We start from the raw sequence: 15529 nt of genomic DNA, 5'->3' as shown, positions 1-15529 counted from the left end.
TGGGGAAGGGGGCTCCCCCGGGTGGCCTCCCGACAGGCGACACTTAGGGTACCAGGGAAATGGGTTCCCCTGGGCGGAGTCCCGAAGGGTAACACTTCGGGTACCGGGGAAGGGGGTTCCCCCAAACGGCCTGCCAAGGGGCGACATTTCAGGCACCAGGAAAGGGGGGACCCTTGGCGGCCTCCCGAAGGGAGACACTTCGCACACTGGGAAAGGCGGTTCCCCCGGGCGGCCTCCCGCGGGGCGACACTTTGAGCTCAGGAAAAGGGGTTTCCCCTGGGCAGCCTTCCGAGGGGCGACACTTTGGGTACCGAGAAAGGGAGTTCCCCCGAGAGGCTTTTCAAAGTGCGACACTTCGTGCACGGAGAAAGGGGGGTCCCCTGGGCGTCCTCCCAAGTGGCGACACTTCGGGCACCAGGAAAGGGGGGTCCCCCAGGCAGCCTACTGTGGTGCAACACTTCGGGCACTGGGGAAGGGGGGTCTCCCGGGCGGCCTCCTGTGGGGCGACTCTTCGAGCTCAGAGAAAGGGGGATCCCCTAGGCAGCCTTCCGAGGGGCGAAACTTTGGGCACCGGGGAAGTGGGTTCCCCTGTACGGCTTTTCGAAGAGTGACACTTCATGCACGGGGAAAGGGGGGTCCCCCGGGCGGCCTCCAAGGAGGCGACACTTCGGGCACCGGGAAAAGGGGGTTCCTTAGGGCGGCCTCCCAAGTGGCGACACTTCGGGCACCAGGAAAGGGGGATCCCCTGGGCAACCTACTGTGGTACAAAACTTCGGGCACTGAGGAAGGGGGGTCTCACGGGCGGCCTCCCGAGGGGTGACACTTTTGGCACCGGGAAAGGGGTTTCCCCCGGGCGGCCTCCCGAGGGGCGCCACTTTGGTCTCGGGGAAAGGGGGCTCTCCTGGGCGGCCTCACGAGAGGTGACAATTCAAGAACTGGGGAAGGGGGTTCACCCGGCCGGCCTCCCGAGGAGCGACACTTTGAGAACAGGGGAAGGGGGTTGCTCCGGGCGGCCTCCCAAGGGGCGACACTTCAGGCACTGGGGAAGAGGGCTCCCCCTGGCGGCCTCCCGAGGGGCGACACTTTGGGTACTGGGGAAGGAGGTTCCCCTGGGCGGCCTGCCGAGGGGCGACACTTCAGGCACGAGGAAAGGCGGGTCCCACTGGCGGCCTCCCGAAGGGAGACACTTCACGCACTGGGAAAGGGGCGTCCCACAGGCGGCCTCCTGCGGGGCGACATTTCGAGCTCAGGAAAGGGGGTTCCCCTGGGCGGCCTCCCGAGGGGCGACACTTTGGTACTGGGAAAGAGGGTTCCCCTGGGCAGCCTGCAATGCTCTGACACTTCAGGCACTGGGGAAGGGGGGTCCCCCGGGCAGCCTCTTGAGAGGTGACATTTCGGGCACTGGGAAAGAGGGTTCCCCCGGTTGGCCTCCCGAGGGGCGACAATTTGGGTACCAAAGACGAGGGTTCCCCCGGGCGGCCTCCTGCGGGGCGACACTTCGAGCTCAGGGAAAGAGGGATCCCCTGGAAAGCCTTCCGAGTGGCGACACTTTGGGCACAGGGGAAGTGGGTTCCCCTGGGTGGCTTCTTGAAGAGCAACACTTCGTGCACGGGGAAAGGGGGGTCCCCCGGGCGGCCTCCCGAAGGGCGACACTTCGGTACAGGGAAAGAGGGTTCTCCTGGGCAGCCTACATTTCTGCGACACTTCGGACACTGGGGAAGGGGGTTCCCCCGGGCAGCCTTTTGAGAGGTGACATTTCGGGCACTGGAAAGGGGGTTCCCCCGGGCGGCCTCCCGAGGGGCGACACTTCAGGCACTGGGGAAGGGGGGTCCCCCGGGCAGCCTCTTGAGAGGTGACATTTCGGGCACTGGGAAAGAGGGTTCCCCCCGGTGGCCTCCCGATAGCGAAACTTTGGGCACCAAAGAGGAGGGTTCCCCAGGGCGGCCTCCCGCGGGGCGACACTTCAAGCTCAGGGAAAGGGGGATCCCCTGGGAAGCCTTCTGAGGGGTGACACTGGGCACCGGGGATGTGGGTTCCCCCGGGCAGCTTTTCGAAGAGCGACACTTTGTGCACGGGGAAAGGAGGGTCCCCCGGGTGGCCTCCCATGTTGCGACACTTTGGGCACCAGGAAAGGGGGGTCCCCCGGGCGGCCTCCCGAGGGGCGACACTTCAGCCACTGGGAAAGTGAAGTTTCCCGGACAGCCTAATGTGGTGCGACTCTTCGGGCACTTGGGAAGGGGGGTCCGCTGGGCGGCCTTCCGAGGTGCGACACTTTGGGCACCGGGAAAGGCGGGTCCGCCGGGCGGCCTCCCGAGGGGTAACACTTCGGTACTGGGAAAGAGGCTTCCCCTGGGAAGCCGACAGTGGTGCGACACTTCAGGCACTGGGGAAGGCGGGTCCCCCGGTCGGCCTCTTGAGGGTTGACATTTTGGGCACTGGGAAAGAGGGTTCCCCCGGGTGGCCTCCTGAGGGGCGACACTTTGGGCACCGGAGAAGAGGGTTCCCCCGGGCGGCCTCCTGAGCGGCGACACTTCAGGCACTGGGGAAGGGGGGTCCCCAGGGCAGCCTCTTGAGAGGTGACATTTCGGGCACTGGGAAAGAGGGTTCCCCCGGGTGGCCTCCCGAGGGGCGAAACTTTGGGCAGCAAAGAGGAGGGTTCCCCAGGGCGGTCTCCTGAGCGGCGAAACTTTGGGCACCAAAGAGGAGGGTTCCCCAGGGCGGCCTCCCGCAGGGCGACACTTCAAGCTCAGGGAAAGGGGGATCCCCTGGGAAGCCTTCTGAGGGGTGACACTGGGCACCGGGGATGTGGGTTCCCCCGGACAGCTTTTCGAAGAGCGACACTTCGTGCACGGGGAAAGGGGGGTCCCCCGGATGGCCTCCCGAGGGGCGACACTTCGGGCACTGGGAAAGTGGAGTTTCCCGGACAGCCTAATGTGGTGCGACTCTTCGGGCACTTGGGAAGGGGGGTCCGCTGGGTGGCCTTCCGAGGTGCGACACTTTGGGAACCAGGAAAGGCGGGTCCCCCAGGCGGCCTCCCGAGGGGTGACACTTCAGCCACTGGGAAAGTGGAGTTTCCCAGCCAGACTAATGTGGTGCGACTCTTCGGGCACTTGGGAAGGGGGGTCTGCTGGGCGGCCTTCTGAGGTGCGACACTTTCGGCACCGGGAAAGGCGGGTCCCCCGGGCGGCCTCCCGAGGGGTAACACTTCGGTACTGGGAAAGAGGGTTCCCCTGGGAAGCCGACAGTGGTGTGACACTTCAGGCACTGGGGAAGGCGGGTCCCCCGGTCGGTCTCTTGAGGGGTGACATTTTGGGCACTGGGAAAGAGGGTTCCCCCGGGTGGCCTCTCGAGGGGCGACACTTTGGGCACTGGAGAAGAGGGTTTCCCCGGGCGGCCTCCCGCGGGGCGACACTTCAAGCTCAGAGAAAGGGGGATCCCCTGGCAAGCCTTCCAAGGGGCAACACTTTGGGCATTGGGCATGTGGGTTCCCCCGGGCGGCTTTTCGAAGAGCGACACTGCATGCACGGGGAAACAGGGGTCCCCCGGGCGGCCTCCCGAGGGGCGACAGTTCAGGCACTGGGAAAGGGGAGTTTCCCAGGCAGCCTACTGTTGTGCGACACTTCGGGCATATGGGAAAGGGGGTTCGCTAGGCGGTCTCCCGAGGGGCGACACTTTGTGCACCGGAAAAGGTGGGTCCCCCAGGCAGCCTTCCGAAGGGCGACACTTTGGTACAGGGAAAGAGGGTTCCCCTGGGCAGCCTACATTTCTGCGACACTTCGGACACTGGGGAAGGGGGTTCCCCTGGGCGGCCTCCCGAAGGGTAAAACTTCGGGTACCGGGGAATGCGGTTTCCCCAGTCGGCCTTCCGAGGGGCGACACTTCAGTCACCGGGAAAGGGGTCCCCCGGGCGGCCTCCTGTGGTGCGACACTTTGGGCACCTGGGAAGGGGGGTCGCCAGGGCAGCCTCCCGAGGAGCGACACTACTTGCACCGGGAAAGGGGGTTCACACGAGCGGCCTCCCGAGGGGAGACACTTCGGTCTCAGGGAAAGGGGGGTCTCTTGGGAGGCCTCCCGAAGGTTGACACTTCGGGCTCAGAAAAAGGGGGTTCCCCTGGGAGGCGTCCCAAAAGGCAAGACTTCTGGCTCCGGAGAAGGGGGTTCCCCCGGGCGGCCTCCCGAGGGGCGCCACTTTGGTCTAAGGGAAAGGGGGCTCTCCCGGGCGGCCTCATGAGGTGCGACACTTCAAGAACTGGGGAAGGGGATTCACCCGGGTGGCATCCCGAGGGGCGACACTTTGAGAACAGGGGAAGGGGGTTTCCCCGGGCGGCCTCCTGAGGGGCGACACTTCAGGCACTGAGAAAGAGGGCTCCCCCTGGCGGCCTCCCAAGGGGCGACACTTCAGGTACCGGGAAAGGAGGTTCCCCTGGTTGGCCCGCCAAGGGGCAACACTTCAGGCACCAGGAAAGGGGGGTCCCACTGGTGGCCTCCTGAAGGGAAACACTTCGTGCACTGGGAAAGGGGCGTCCCACAGGCGGCCTCCCGCGGGGTGACACTTCGAGCTCAGAAAAAGGGGGTTCCCCTGGGCGGCCTCCCGAGGGGCGACGCTTTGGTACTGGGAAAGAGGGTTTCCCTGGGCAGCCTACAATGCTGCGACACTTCAGACACTGGGGAAGAGGGGTCCCCCGGGCAGCCTCTTGAGAGGTGACATTTCGGGCACTGGGAAAGAGGGTTCCCCCAGGCGGCCTCCCGAGGGGCGACACTTTGGGCAGCGGAGAAGAGGGTTCCCCCAGGCGGCCTCCCGCGGGGCGACACTTTGAGCTCAGGAAAAGGGGTTTCCCCTGGGAAGCCTTCCGAGGGGCGACACTTTGGGTACCGGGAAAGGGAGTTCCCCCGAGAGGCTTTTCAAAGTGCGACACTTCATGCACAGGGAAAGGGGGGTCCTGCTGGGCACCCTCCCAAGTGGTGACACTTCAGGCACTGGGGAAGGGGGGTCTCCCGGGCGGCCTCCTGAGGGGCAACACTTCGGGCACTGGGAAAGGGGGATCCCCTGGGCAGCCTTCCGAGGAGTGACACTTTGGGAACCAGGGAAGTGGGTTCCCCCGTACGGCTTTTCGAAGAGTGACACTTCGTGCACGGGGAAAGGGCGAGTCCCCCGGACGGCCTCCCAAGAGGCAACACTTTGGGCACCGGGAAAGGGGTTTCCCCCGGGCGGCCTACCGAGGGGCGACACTTTGGTCGCAGGGAAAGGGGGGTCTCTTGGGAGGCCACCCGAAGGTTGACACTTTGGGCTCAGAAAAAGGGGGTTCCCCTGGGAGGCGTGCCAAGAGGCAACACTTCTGGCTCCAGAGAAGGGGGTTCCCCATGGTGGCCTCCCGAAGGGTGACACTTCTCTTTTAGGGAAAGGAGGCTGCCCTGGGTGGCCTTCCGAGGGCGCGACACTTTGGGCACTGGGAAGGGGGTTCACCCTCGCGGCCTCCCGACAGGCAACACTTCAGGCACTGGAGCAGGGGGCTCCCCCGGGCGGCCTCCCGACGGTCGACATTTCGGGTACTGGGAAGGGGGTTCCCCTGGGTGGAGTCCCGAAGGGTAACACTTCGGGTACCGGGGAAGGGGGTTCCCCCAAACACCCTGCCGAGGGGCGACACTTCAGGCCCCAGGAAAGGGGGGACGCCCTGGCAGCCTCCCGAAGGGAGACCCTTCACGCACTGGGAAAGGCGGGTCCCCCCGGCGGCCTCCCGCGGGGCGACACTTTGAGCTCAGGGAAAGGGGTTTCCCTCGGGTGGCTTTTCAAAGTGTGACACTTTGTTCACGGAGAAAGGGGGGTCCCCTGGGCGCCCTCCCAAGTGGCAACACTTCGGGCACCGGGAAGGGGTGTCCCCCGGGCGGCCTCCCAAGGGGCGACACTTCAGGCACGGGGGAAGGGGGGTTCCCAGAGCGGCCTCCCAAGGGGCGGCATCTCGTGCACAGGGAAAGGGGGGTCCCCCCGGGCGGCCTCTCGAGGGGGCGACACTTCGGGAACCAGGAAATGGGGGTCCCCCGGGGGGCCTCCTTAGCGGCGACAGTTCGGGAACCGGGAAAGGGGGGTCCCCTGGGCAGCCTACTGTGGTGCAACACTTCGGGCACCGGGAAAGGTGGGTCCCCCAGCGGCCTCCTGTGGTGTGACACTTCAGGCACCGGGGAAGGGGGGTCCCCCGGGCGGCCTCCCGAGGGGCGACACTTCGTGCATGGAAAAGGCGGGTACCCCGGGCGACCTCCCAAGGAGCGACACTTCGGTACTGGGAAGGAGGGTTCCCCTGAGAAGCCTACAGTTGTCCGACACTTCGGGCATTGGGGAAGGGGGGTCCCCCGGGCAGCCTCCTGAGGGGTGACACTTCAGGCACCGGGGAAGGGGGTTCCCCCGGGCAGCCTCCCGAGGGACGACACTTCGGGTACTGGAGAAGAGGGTTCCCCCGGGCGACATCCCGAGGGGCGACACTTCGAGCACCAGGCAAGGGGGTTCTCCCGGGCGGCCTCCTGATGGGTGACATTTCGGTCTCAGAGAAAGGGGGCTCCCCCCAGCGGCCTCCCGAGGGGCAATACTTCAGGCACTGGGGATGAGGGCTCCCCTGGGCGGCCTCCCGAGGGGCGACACTTCAGGCACTGGGGAAAGAGGGTCCCCCTGGCGGCCTCCCGAGGGGTGACAGGTCGGGCACCAGGAAAGGGGGTTCCCCCTGGCGGCCTCCCCGGGGGCAACATTTCAGGTACTGGGAAAGAGGGTTGCCTTGGGCGGCCACCCGAAGGGTAACACTTCGGGTACCAGGGAAGGGGCTTCCCCCGGTCGGCCTCCCAAGGGATGACACTTCAGGCACCAGGGAAGGGGGTTCCCCGAGTCGGCCTCCCGAAGTGCGAAATTTTGGGCACCGGGGGTCCCCAAGCGGGGTTCCTGAGGGCCGACATTTTGGGCACTGGGGGTCCCCAAGGGGGGTTCCCGAGGGCCGACATTTTGGGCACCGGAGGTCCCCAAGGGTGGTTCCCGAAGGCCGACATTTTGGGCACCGGGGGTCCCCAAAGGGGGTTCCAGAGGGCCGACATTTTGGGCACCGAGGGTCCCCAAGGGGGGTTTCCGAGGGCCAACATTTTTGGCACCAGGGGTCCCCAATAGGGGTTTTTGGGGGGGCGACATTTCAGGCACGCAAGGGGTTCCCCGGCAGGGGGTCCCGGGGGGCGATATTTCGGGCACCGGAAGGAGGGATCCCAGGCGGGAGCTCCCGAGGCGTGACATTTCGGGCACCGGGCGCCGGGGGGTCCCTGGCAAACGCTCCCAGGGGGCAGCATTTCGGGCACCGTGAGGTGGGGTCCCCGGCAGGAACTCCGGGGGGGCGACATGTCGGGTACCGGGGTGGGAGAGTGCCTGGGGACCCCAAGGCGGGGCTGGCCGAGGGGCAACGCCACGGGCGCCAGGGGTCCCCAGGGTGGGGCTGGCCGAGGGGCGGCGCCTCGGGCGCCGAGGGTCCCCAAGGCGGGCCTGGACGAGGGGCAGAGCCTCGGGCGCCCGGGCTCCCCAAGGCGGGGCTGGCCGAGGGGCGGCGCTTCGGGCGCCGGGGATCCCCAAGGCGAGGATGGCCGAGGGGCGGAGCCTCGGGCGCCGGGGGTCCCCAAGGTGGGGCTGGCCGAGGGGCGGAGCCTCGGGCGGCATGGGTTTCCAAGGAGGGGCTGGCCGAGAGGCGACGCCTCAAATGTCGGGGGTCCCCAAGAGGGGGTTGCCGAAGGGCAAGCTCTCGGGCGCCGGGGTTTCCAAAGGGGGGTTGCCGAGGAGCAACGCCACGGCCGCTGGGGTTCCCAAAGGGGGGGTTGCCGAGCGGCAAGCCCTTGGGCGCCGGGGGTCCTCAAGGAGGGGTTGCCGAAGGGCGTCGCCTTGGGCATCGGGGGTGCTAAAGGGTGGGTTGCCGAGAGGCGACGCCTTCGGCGCCGGGGGTCCCCGAGGCGTGGTTGCCATGGGGCGACGCCTTGGGCGTTGAAGGTCCCCAGTGGGCGGCGGCAAGGGCAAAGCCTCAAGCACTGGGGGTCCCCAAGCGGGGGTTGCCCAGGGGCGGCGTCTCGGGCGCCATAGGTCCCTAAGGGAGGGTTGCCGAGCAGCGAGCCCTTGGGCGCCGGGGGTCCTCAAGGAGGGGTTGCCGAGGGGCGTCGCCTTGGGCGCCGGGGGTGCCAAAGGGAGGGTTGCCGAGCGGCGACGCCTTCGACGCAGGGGGTCCCCGAGGCGTGGTTGCCATGGGGCGACACCTTGGGCGTCGGAGGTCCCCAATGGGCGGCGGCAGGGGCAAAGCCTCGGGTACCGGGGGTCCCCAAAGGGGGGGTTGCCAAAGGGGCGGCGTCTCGGGCGTCATAGGTCCCTAAGGGGGGGTTGCCGAGGGGAGGCGCCTCAGGCGCCGGGGGGTCCCCAAGGGGTGGTTGCCGAGGGGTGATGCCTCGGGCGCCATGGTTCCCCAAGGTGGGGTTACAGAAGGGCGGCGCCTCGGGGGCCGAGGGTCCGCGAGGAGGGGGTTGCTGAGCGGACACGCCTCAGGCGCCGAGAGTCCCCAAGGTGGGGTTGCTCAGGGGCGAGACCTCGAGCGCCAAGGGGTTCCCAAGGGAGGGTTGCCGAGGGGCAACGCCTCGGGCGCCAGGGGTCCAAAAGGGAAGGTTGTTGAGGGGCAATGCCTCGGGTGCCGCGAGTCCCCAAGAGGGTTTGCCGAGGGTCGACGCCTCGGGCGCCGGGGGGCGCTCAAGGGGTGGTTGTTGAGGGGCAACGCCTCGGGCGCCTTGGTTCCCCAAGGTGGGGTTACAGAAGGGCGACGCCTCCAGGGCCGAGGGTCCGCGAGGAGAGGGATGCTGAGCGGACACGCTTCAGGCGCCGAGAGTCCCCAAGGTGGGGTTGCTCAGGGGCGACACATCGAGCGCCAGGGGTTCCCAAGGGAGGGTTGCCGAGGGGCGGCGCCTCGGGCGGCCGGGGGTCCCCAAGGCAGGGCTGCCGAGGGGCAGCGCCACAGGCACTGAGGGTCCCCAAGGCGGGCCTGGCCGAGGGGCGGAGCCTCAGGCGCCGGGGGTCCCCAAGGTGGGGCTGGCTTAGGGGCGGCACCTCGGGAGCTGGGGTCCCCAAATAGGGGTTGCCGAGGGGCAAGATCTCAGGCGCCGGGGGTCCCCAAGAGGGGGTTGTCGAGGAGCAAAGCCACGGGCGCCAGGGGGTCCCAAAAAGGGGGGTTGCCGAAGGGCGACGCATCAGGCGCCGGGAGTTCCAAAGGGGAGGTTGCCGAGGGGCGTCGCCTCGGGCTTCAGGGGTCCCAAAGGGTGGGTTGCCGAGCGGCGACGCCTCTGGCATGGGGGTCCCCGAAACGTTGTTGCCATGGGGCGACGCCTCGGGCGCCAGTGGTCCCAAAAGGGGGGGCTGCCGAGTGTGGGTGCTTTGGGTGCCGAGGGTCCCCAAAGGGGGGCTGGCCGAGGGTCGGTGCCTCGGGCGCCGAGAGTCCCCAAAATGGGGTTGCCGAGGCACATCACTCGGGCGCCGGGGGTCCCAAAAAGGGCGGTGCCTCGGGCGCCAGGTTTCCCCAAGAGGGGGCTGTCAAGGGGCGACACCTCAAGTGCCGGGGGTCCCTAAGGGGGGGCTTTCCGAGGGGCGACACTTTGAACGCTGTGGGTCCCCAAATGGGGGGTTGCTGAGGATCGACACCTCGGGCGCCGGGGCTCTCCAAGGGGGTATTGCCGAGGTGCAACACCTCGGGCTCCAATGCTCCCCAAAGCAGGGTTGCCGAGAGGCGACACCTCGGGCGCCGGGGGTCCCCAAATGGGGGGTTACCGAAGGGCAAGCCCTCGGGCCCTGGGGTTCCCTAGGGGGGGTTTCCGAGGGGCGACACATCGGTCGCCGGGATTCCCCAAGGGGAGGTTGCCAAGGGGTGATGCCTCGGGCGCTGGGGCTGCCAAAGGGGGGGTTGCCGAGGGGCGTCACCTCGGGCACCAGGAGTCACCGGGCTGAGGTTGCCGAGGGGCGACAGCTCGGGCACCGGGGATCTCCAAGGGAGGGTTGCCGAGGGGCGACACCTCAGGCGCCAGGGCTCCCCTTAGGAGGGTTCCGAGGGGCGACACCTCGGGCGCTGGGGGTCCCCAAGGGGGTGATCCCGAAGAACGACACTTCCGGCGCCTCAGGTCCTCAAGGGGGGGTTTCTGCTGGGCAACACCTTGGGCTCCAGGGATCCCAAAGAGGGGGTCCGAGGGGCGACACGTTGGGCGCCGGGGGTCCCCAAAGGGGGTTGCCGAGGGCCGAGCCCTCAGGCCCTGGTTTTCCCCAAGGGGGAGTTTGCCGATGGGCGAGCCCTCGGTCGTCGGGGGTCCCCAGTGCAGGCCTGGCCGAGGGGCCTAGCCTCGGGCGCCGGGGATCCCCAATGCGGGGATGGCCGAGGGGCGGCGCCCCGGGTGTTGGGGGTCCCCAAAAAGGGGCTGGCCGATGGCTGGAGCCACGGGCACCGAGGGTCCCCAAGGCGGGCCTGGCCGAAGAGCAAGCTCTCGGCTGCCGGGGGTCCCCAAGGCGGGGCTGGCCAAGGGGCGACGCCTCGGGCGCCGAGAGTCCCCAAGGGGGGGTTTCCGAGGGGCGAGATCTCGGGCGCCGGGCGTCCCCAAGAGGGGGTTGCCGAGGAGCAAAGCCTCGGTCGCCGGGGCTCCCCAAGGGGCGGTTGCCGAGGGGCGTCATTTCGGTCGCCGCTGGATCCCAAGAGGGGGTGTCTGAGGGCCGTCACCTCGGGCGCCGAAAGTCACCGGGCTGAGGTTGCCAAGAGACGACACCTCGGGCGCCGGGGCTCTCCAAGGGGGTATTGCCGAGGTGCGACAATATCCAAGGCAGGGTTGCCGAGAGGCGACTACTCGGGCGCCAGGGTTCCCCAAACGGGGGGTTGCCGAGGGGCGAGCCCTCGTGCGCTGGGGGTCCCCCAGGAGGGTTTCCGAAGGGCGACACATCGGTCGCCGGGACTCCCCAAGGGGAGGTTGCCGAGGGGCGACGCCTTGGGCGCTGGGGCTGTCAAAGGGGGGGTTGCCGAGGGGCGTCACCTCGGGCGCCAGGAGTCACCGGGCTGTGGTTGCCGAGGGGCGACGACTCGGGCGCCGGGGATCTCCAAGGAGGGGTTTCCGAGGGGCGACGCCTCGGGCGCCGGGGTTCCCCAAGAGGGTGTTCCCGAGGGGCAAAGTTTCGGGCGCCTCAGGTCCCCAAGGGGGGGTTTCCGCTGGGCAACACCACGGGCGCCAGGGATCCCAAAGAGGGGGGATGAGGGGCGACACCTCGGGCGCCGGGGGTCCCCAAAGAAGGTTGTCGAGGGCCGAGCCCTCGGGCCCTGGCTTTCCCAAAAGGGGAGTTTGCCGATGGGCGAGCCTTTGGTCGTCGGGGGTCCCCAAGGCGGGCCTTGCCGAGGGGCGGAGCCTCGGGCGCCAAGGGTCCCCTAGGCGGGGCTGGGCGAGGGGCGGAGACTCGGGCGCCGGGGGTCCTTGAGGCGGGCCTGGCCGAGGGGCGGAGCCTCGGTCGTCGGCGGTCCTCAAGGCGGGGCTGGCCGAGGGGCGGCGCCCCGGGCGACGGGGGTCCCCATGGGCGGGGATGGCCGAGGGGCGGCGCCTCGGGCGCCGGAAGTCCCCAAGGCGGGGCTGGCCGAAGGGCGGAGGCTCGGGCGCCAAGGGTCCCCAAGGTGGGGCCTGGCCGAGGGGCGGAGCCTCGGGCGCTAAGGGTCCCCAAGGCGGGGCTGGCCGAGGGGCGGAGCCTCGGGCGCCGGGGGTCCCCAAGGCGGGGCAGGCCGATGGGCGGCGCCTCGGGCGCCGGGGGTCCCCAAAAAGGGGCTCCCGAGAGGCGGCGCCTCGGACGCCTCGGGTCCCCAAGGCGGGGCTGGCCGAGGGGCGGAGCCTCGGGCGCCGGGGGTCCCCAAGGTGGGGCTGGCCTAGGGGCGGAGCCTCGGGCGCCGGGGGTCCCCAAGGTGGGGCCTGGCCGAGGGGCGGAGCCTCGGGCGCTAAGTGTCTTCAAGGCGGGGCTGGCCGAGGGGCGGAGCCTCGGGCGCCGAGGGTCCCCAAGGCGGGCCTGGCCGAGGGGCGGAGCCTCGGGCGCCAAGGGTTCCCAAGGCAGGTCTGGCCGAGGGGCGGCGCCTCAGGCGCTAAGGGTCCCCAAGGCGGGGCTGGCCGATGGGCGGCGCCTCAGGCGCCGGGAGTCCCCAAAAAGGGGCTCCCGAGGGGCGGCGCCTCGGACGCCTCGGGTCCCCAAGGCGGGCCTGGCCGACGGGCGGAGCCTCGGGCGTCAGGGGTCCCCAAGGCAGGGCTGGCTGAGGGGCGGCACCATGGGCGTCGCGGGTTCCCAAGGCGAGGCTGGCCGAGGGGTGGCGCCTCAGGTGCCGGGGGTCCCCAAGAAGGGGTTGCCGAATGGGGGGGCGCCTCGGTCGCGAGGGTCCCCAAAGTGGGGGGTTTTCGAGAGGGGGACGCCTCAGACATTTTGGGCACTGGGGGTCCCCAAGGGGGGTTCCCGAGGGCCGACATTTTGGGCGCCGGGGGTCCCCAAGGGGGGTTCCCGAGGGTCGACATTTTGGGCACCGGGGGTTCCCCAAGGGGGGTTCCGGAGGGACGAAATTTTGGGCACCGGGGGTCCCCCAAGGGGGGTTCCCGAGGGGCAACATTTTTGGCACCAGGGGTCTCCAAGAGGGTTCTCCGAGGTACGAACTTTTGGGCACCGGGGGTCCCCAAGTCGGGCTCCCGAGGAACATTTTGAGCACCGGGGAACCCCAAGGGAGGTTCCCAAGGGACGACGTTTTGGGCATTCGGGTCCCCAAAGGGAGGTTCCCGAGGGCCCACATTTTTGGCACCGGGGCTCCCCAATAGGTGTTTTCGGGAGGGCGACATTTCGGGCACGCAGGTGGGGTCCCCGGGTGGGGCTCCCGAGGGGCGACATTTCGGGCACCGGGTGCCGGGGTGTCCCCGGCGGGGGCTCCCGGGGGGGCTCCATTTCAGGCAAGGGGGCGGGGGTTCCCAGCGGGCGCTTTGAAAGGGCGGCATCTTGGGCACCGTGAGGTGGGGTCCCCGGTGAGAACTCCGGGGGGCGACATGTCAGGCACCGGGGTGAGGGAGCCCCTGGGGTCCCCAAGGCGGGATTGCTGAGGGGCGATGCCACGGGCACCAGAGATCCCCAGGGCGGGGCTGGCCGAGGGGAGGCGCTTTGGGCGCCGGGGGTCCCCAGGGCGAGACTGGCCGAGAGACGGTGCCTCGGGCGCCGGGCGTCCCAAGGGCGGGGCTGGCCGAGGGGCGGCACCTCGGGCGCCGGGGCTCCCCAAGGGGTGGGTTGCCGACGGGTGACACCTCGGGCTCCGGGACTCTCCAAGGCGGGGTTGCCGAGGGGCGACACCTCGGGCGCCGGGGGTCCCCAAAGGGGGGTTGCCGAGGGGCGAACCCTCAGGCCCTGGTTGTCCCAAAAGGGGAGTTTGCCGAGGGGCGAGCCCTCGGTCGTCAGGGATCCCCAATAGGGGGGTTGCCGAGAGGCGACACCTCGGTCGCTGGGGCACCCCAGTGGGGGTTTCCCGAGGGGCGACGCCTTGGGCGCCGGGGTTCCCCAAGAGGGGGCCGTCAAATGGCGACACCTCGGGTGCCAGAGGTCCCTAAGGGGGGGCTTGCCGAGGGGTGACAATTTGAATGCCGTGGGTCCCCAAATGGGGGGTTGCTGAGGATCGACACCTCGGTCTCCGAGGGTCCCCAAGGGGGGATTTTCGAGGGCCGACGCTACGGGCGCCGGGGCTCCCCATGGGGGGATGCCGAGGGGCGGAGCCTCGGGCGCCGAGAGTCCCCAAAGCGGGCCTGGCCGAGGGGCGGAGCCTCGGGCGTCGAGGGTCCCCAAGGTGGGCCTGGCCGAGGGGCGGAGCCTCGGGCGCCAAGGGTCCCCAAGGCGGGGCTGGCCGAGGGGCGGAGCCTCGGGCGCCGGGGGTCCCTACGGCGGCCCTGGCCGAGGGGCGGCGCCTCGGGCGAATGGGGTCCCTAGGGCGGGCCTGGCCGATGGGCGGCGCCTCGGGCGCCGTGGGTCCACGAGGCGGGGCTGGCCGAGGGGCGGAGTCTCGGGCGCCATGGGTCCCCAAGTCGAAGCTGGCCGAGAGGCGGCGCCTCGGGCGCCGGCGGTACCCAAGGGGGGGTTGCCGAGGGGCGAGCTCTTGGGCGCCGAGGGTCCCCGAAGGTTGGTTGCCGTGGGGCGACGACTCGGGCGTCAAAGGTCCCCAATGTGCGCCAGCCATGGGGCAAAGCCTCGGGCGCCGGGGGTCCCCAAGGGGGGGTTCCGAGGGGCGGAGCCTCGGGCGCCGTAGGTCCCTAAGGGGGGTTGCCGAGGGGAGGCGCCTCGGGCGCCAGGGGTCCCCGAAGGGGGGGTTGCCGAGGGACGACATTTCGGGCAGCGGGTTCCCCAAGAAGGATTCCCGAGAGACGACATTTTGGGCTCTGGTGCACCCCAAGGGGGAGTTGCCGAGGGTCGACGCCTCGGGCGCCGGGTGTCCCCAAAAAGGGGTTGCCGAGGGGTGAAGACTCGGGCGCCTGGGGACCCCAAGGCGGGGCTGGCCAAAGGGGGGCGGAGCCTCGGGCGCCGAGGGTCCCCAAGGCAGGCCTGGCCGAGGGGCGGAGCCTCGGGCGCCAAGGGTCCCCAAGACGGGCCTGGCCGAGGGGCGGAGCCTCGGGAGCGGTGGGTCCCCAAGGCGGGGCTGGCCGAGGGGCGGAGCCTCGGGCGCCGGGGGTCCCCAAGGCGGGGCTGGCTTAGGGGCGGCGCCTCGGGCGCCGGTGGTCCCCAAAGGGGGGTTGTCGAGGAGCGCCGCCACAGGCCCCAGGAAGCCCAAAAAGGGGGGTTGCCGAGGAGCGACGCATCGGGCGCTGGGAGTTACAAAGGGGGGGTTACCGACGGGCGTCGTTTCGGGCTTCGGAGGTCCCAAAGGGTGGGTTGCCGAGTGGCGACGCCTCCGGCGCTGGGGGTCCCTGAGGCGTTGTTGCCGTGGGGCGACGCCTCGGGCGCCGGCGGTCCCAAAAGGGGGGGCTGGCCGAGTGTGGGCGCTTTGGGTGCCGAGCGTCCTTAAAAGGGGGCTGGCCGAGGGGTGGCGCCATGGGCGTCGCGGATTCCCAAAGCGGGGCTAGCCGAGGGGCGGCGCCTCGGGCGCCGGGGGTCCCCAAAGGGGGTTGCCGAGGGCCGAGCCCTCAGGCCCTGGTTTTCCCCAAGGGGGAGTTTGCCGATGGGCGAGACCTCGGTCGTCGGGGGTCCCCAAAACGGGGCTGGCCGATGGGCGGCGCCTCGGGCGCCTCGGGTCGCCATGGGCGGGGATGGCCGAGGGGCGGCGCCTCGGGCGCCGGAAGTCCCCAAGGCGGGGCTGGCCGAAGGGCGGAGCCTCGGGCGCCGAGGGTCCCCAAGGCGGGGCTGGCCGAAGGGCGGAGCCTCGGGCGCCGAGGGTCCCCAAGGCGGGCCTGGCCGAGGGGCGGAGCCTCGGGCGCCGAGGGTCCCCAAGGCGGGCCTGGCCGAGGGGCGGCGCCTCGGGCGCCGGGGGTCCCC

The 15529-nt window shown here is 70.0% G+C and overlaps 1 protein-coding gene across 1 annotated transcript; it reads right to left on the bottom strand.

Moving 5' to 3' along the window:
* Positions 1 to 11064: 11064 nt before the first annotated feature.
* LOC139685270 (basic proline-rich protein-like) lies at positions 11065 to 15090 on the bottom strand. The gene is made up of 3 exons (XM_071581934.1): positions 14888 to 15090; positions 12689 to 13616; positions 11065 to 11634 (listed from the first exon to the last, which is right to left on the bottom strand). The coding sequence occupies exons 1-3, from the start codon at positions 15088 to 15090 to the stop codon at positions 11065 to 11067; spliced, it is 1701 nt and encodes a 566-aa protein (XP_071438035.1).
* Positions 15091 to 15529: the final 439 nt, after the last annotated feature.

Source organism: Pithys albifrons, unplaced genomic scaffold (genome assembly GCF_047495875.1).
Source record: "Pithys albifrons albifrons isolate INPA30051 unplaced genomic scaffold, PitAlb_v1 scaffold_53, whole genome shotgun sequence".
NCBI classification, from domain to species: Eukaryota; Metazoa; Chordata; class Aves; order Passeriformes; family Thamnophilidae; genus Pithys; species Pithys albifrons.
This window is presented reverse-complemented; position numbering and strand designations above follow the sequence as displayed.

Coding starts and splice junctions, on each gene's coding strand:
- LOC139685270 (XM_071581934.1), bottom strand. CDS start 15,090: ATGGCGCCACCCCTCGGCCAGCCCCCTTTTAAGGACGCTCGGCACCCA. Junction 13,617..14,887: donor GCCCGAAACGACGCCCGTCG/GTAACCCCCCCT, acceptor GCCCCCCCTTAG/GGACCTCTGGCACCCGAGGT. Junction 11,635..12,688: donor GGGACCCCCGGTGCCCAAAA/GTTCGTACCTCG, acceptor CCCTTCGGCCAG/CCCCGCCTTGGGGACTTCCG.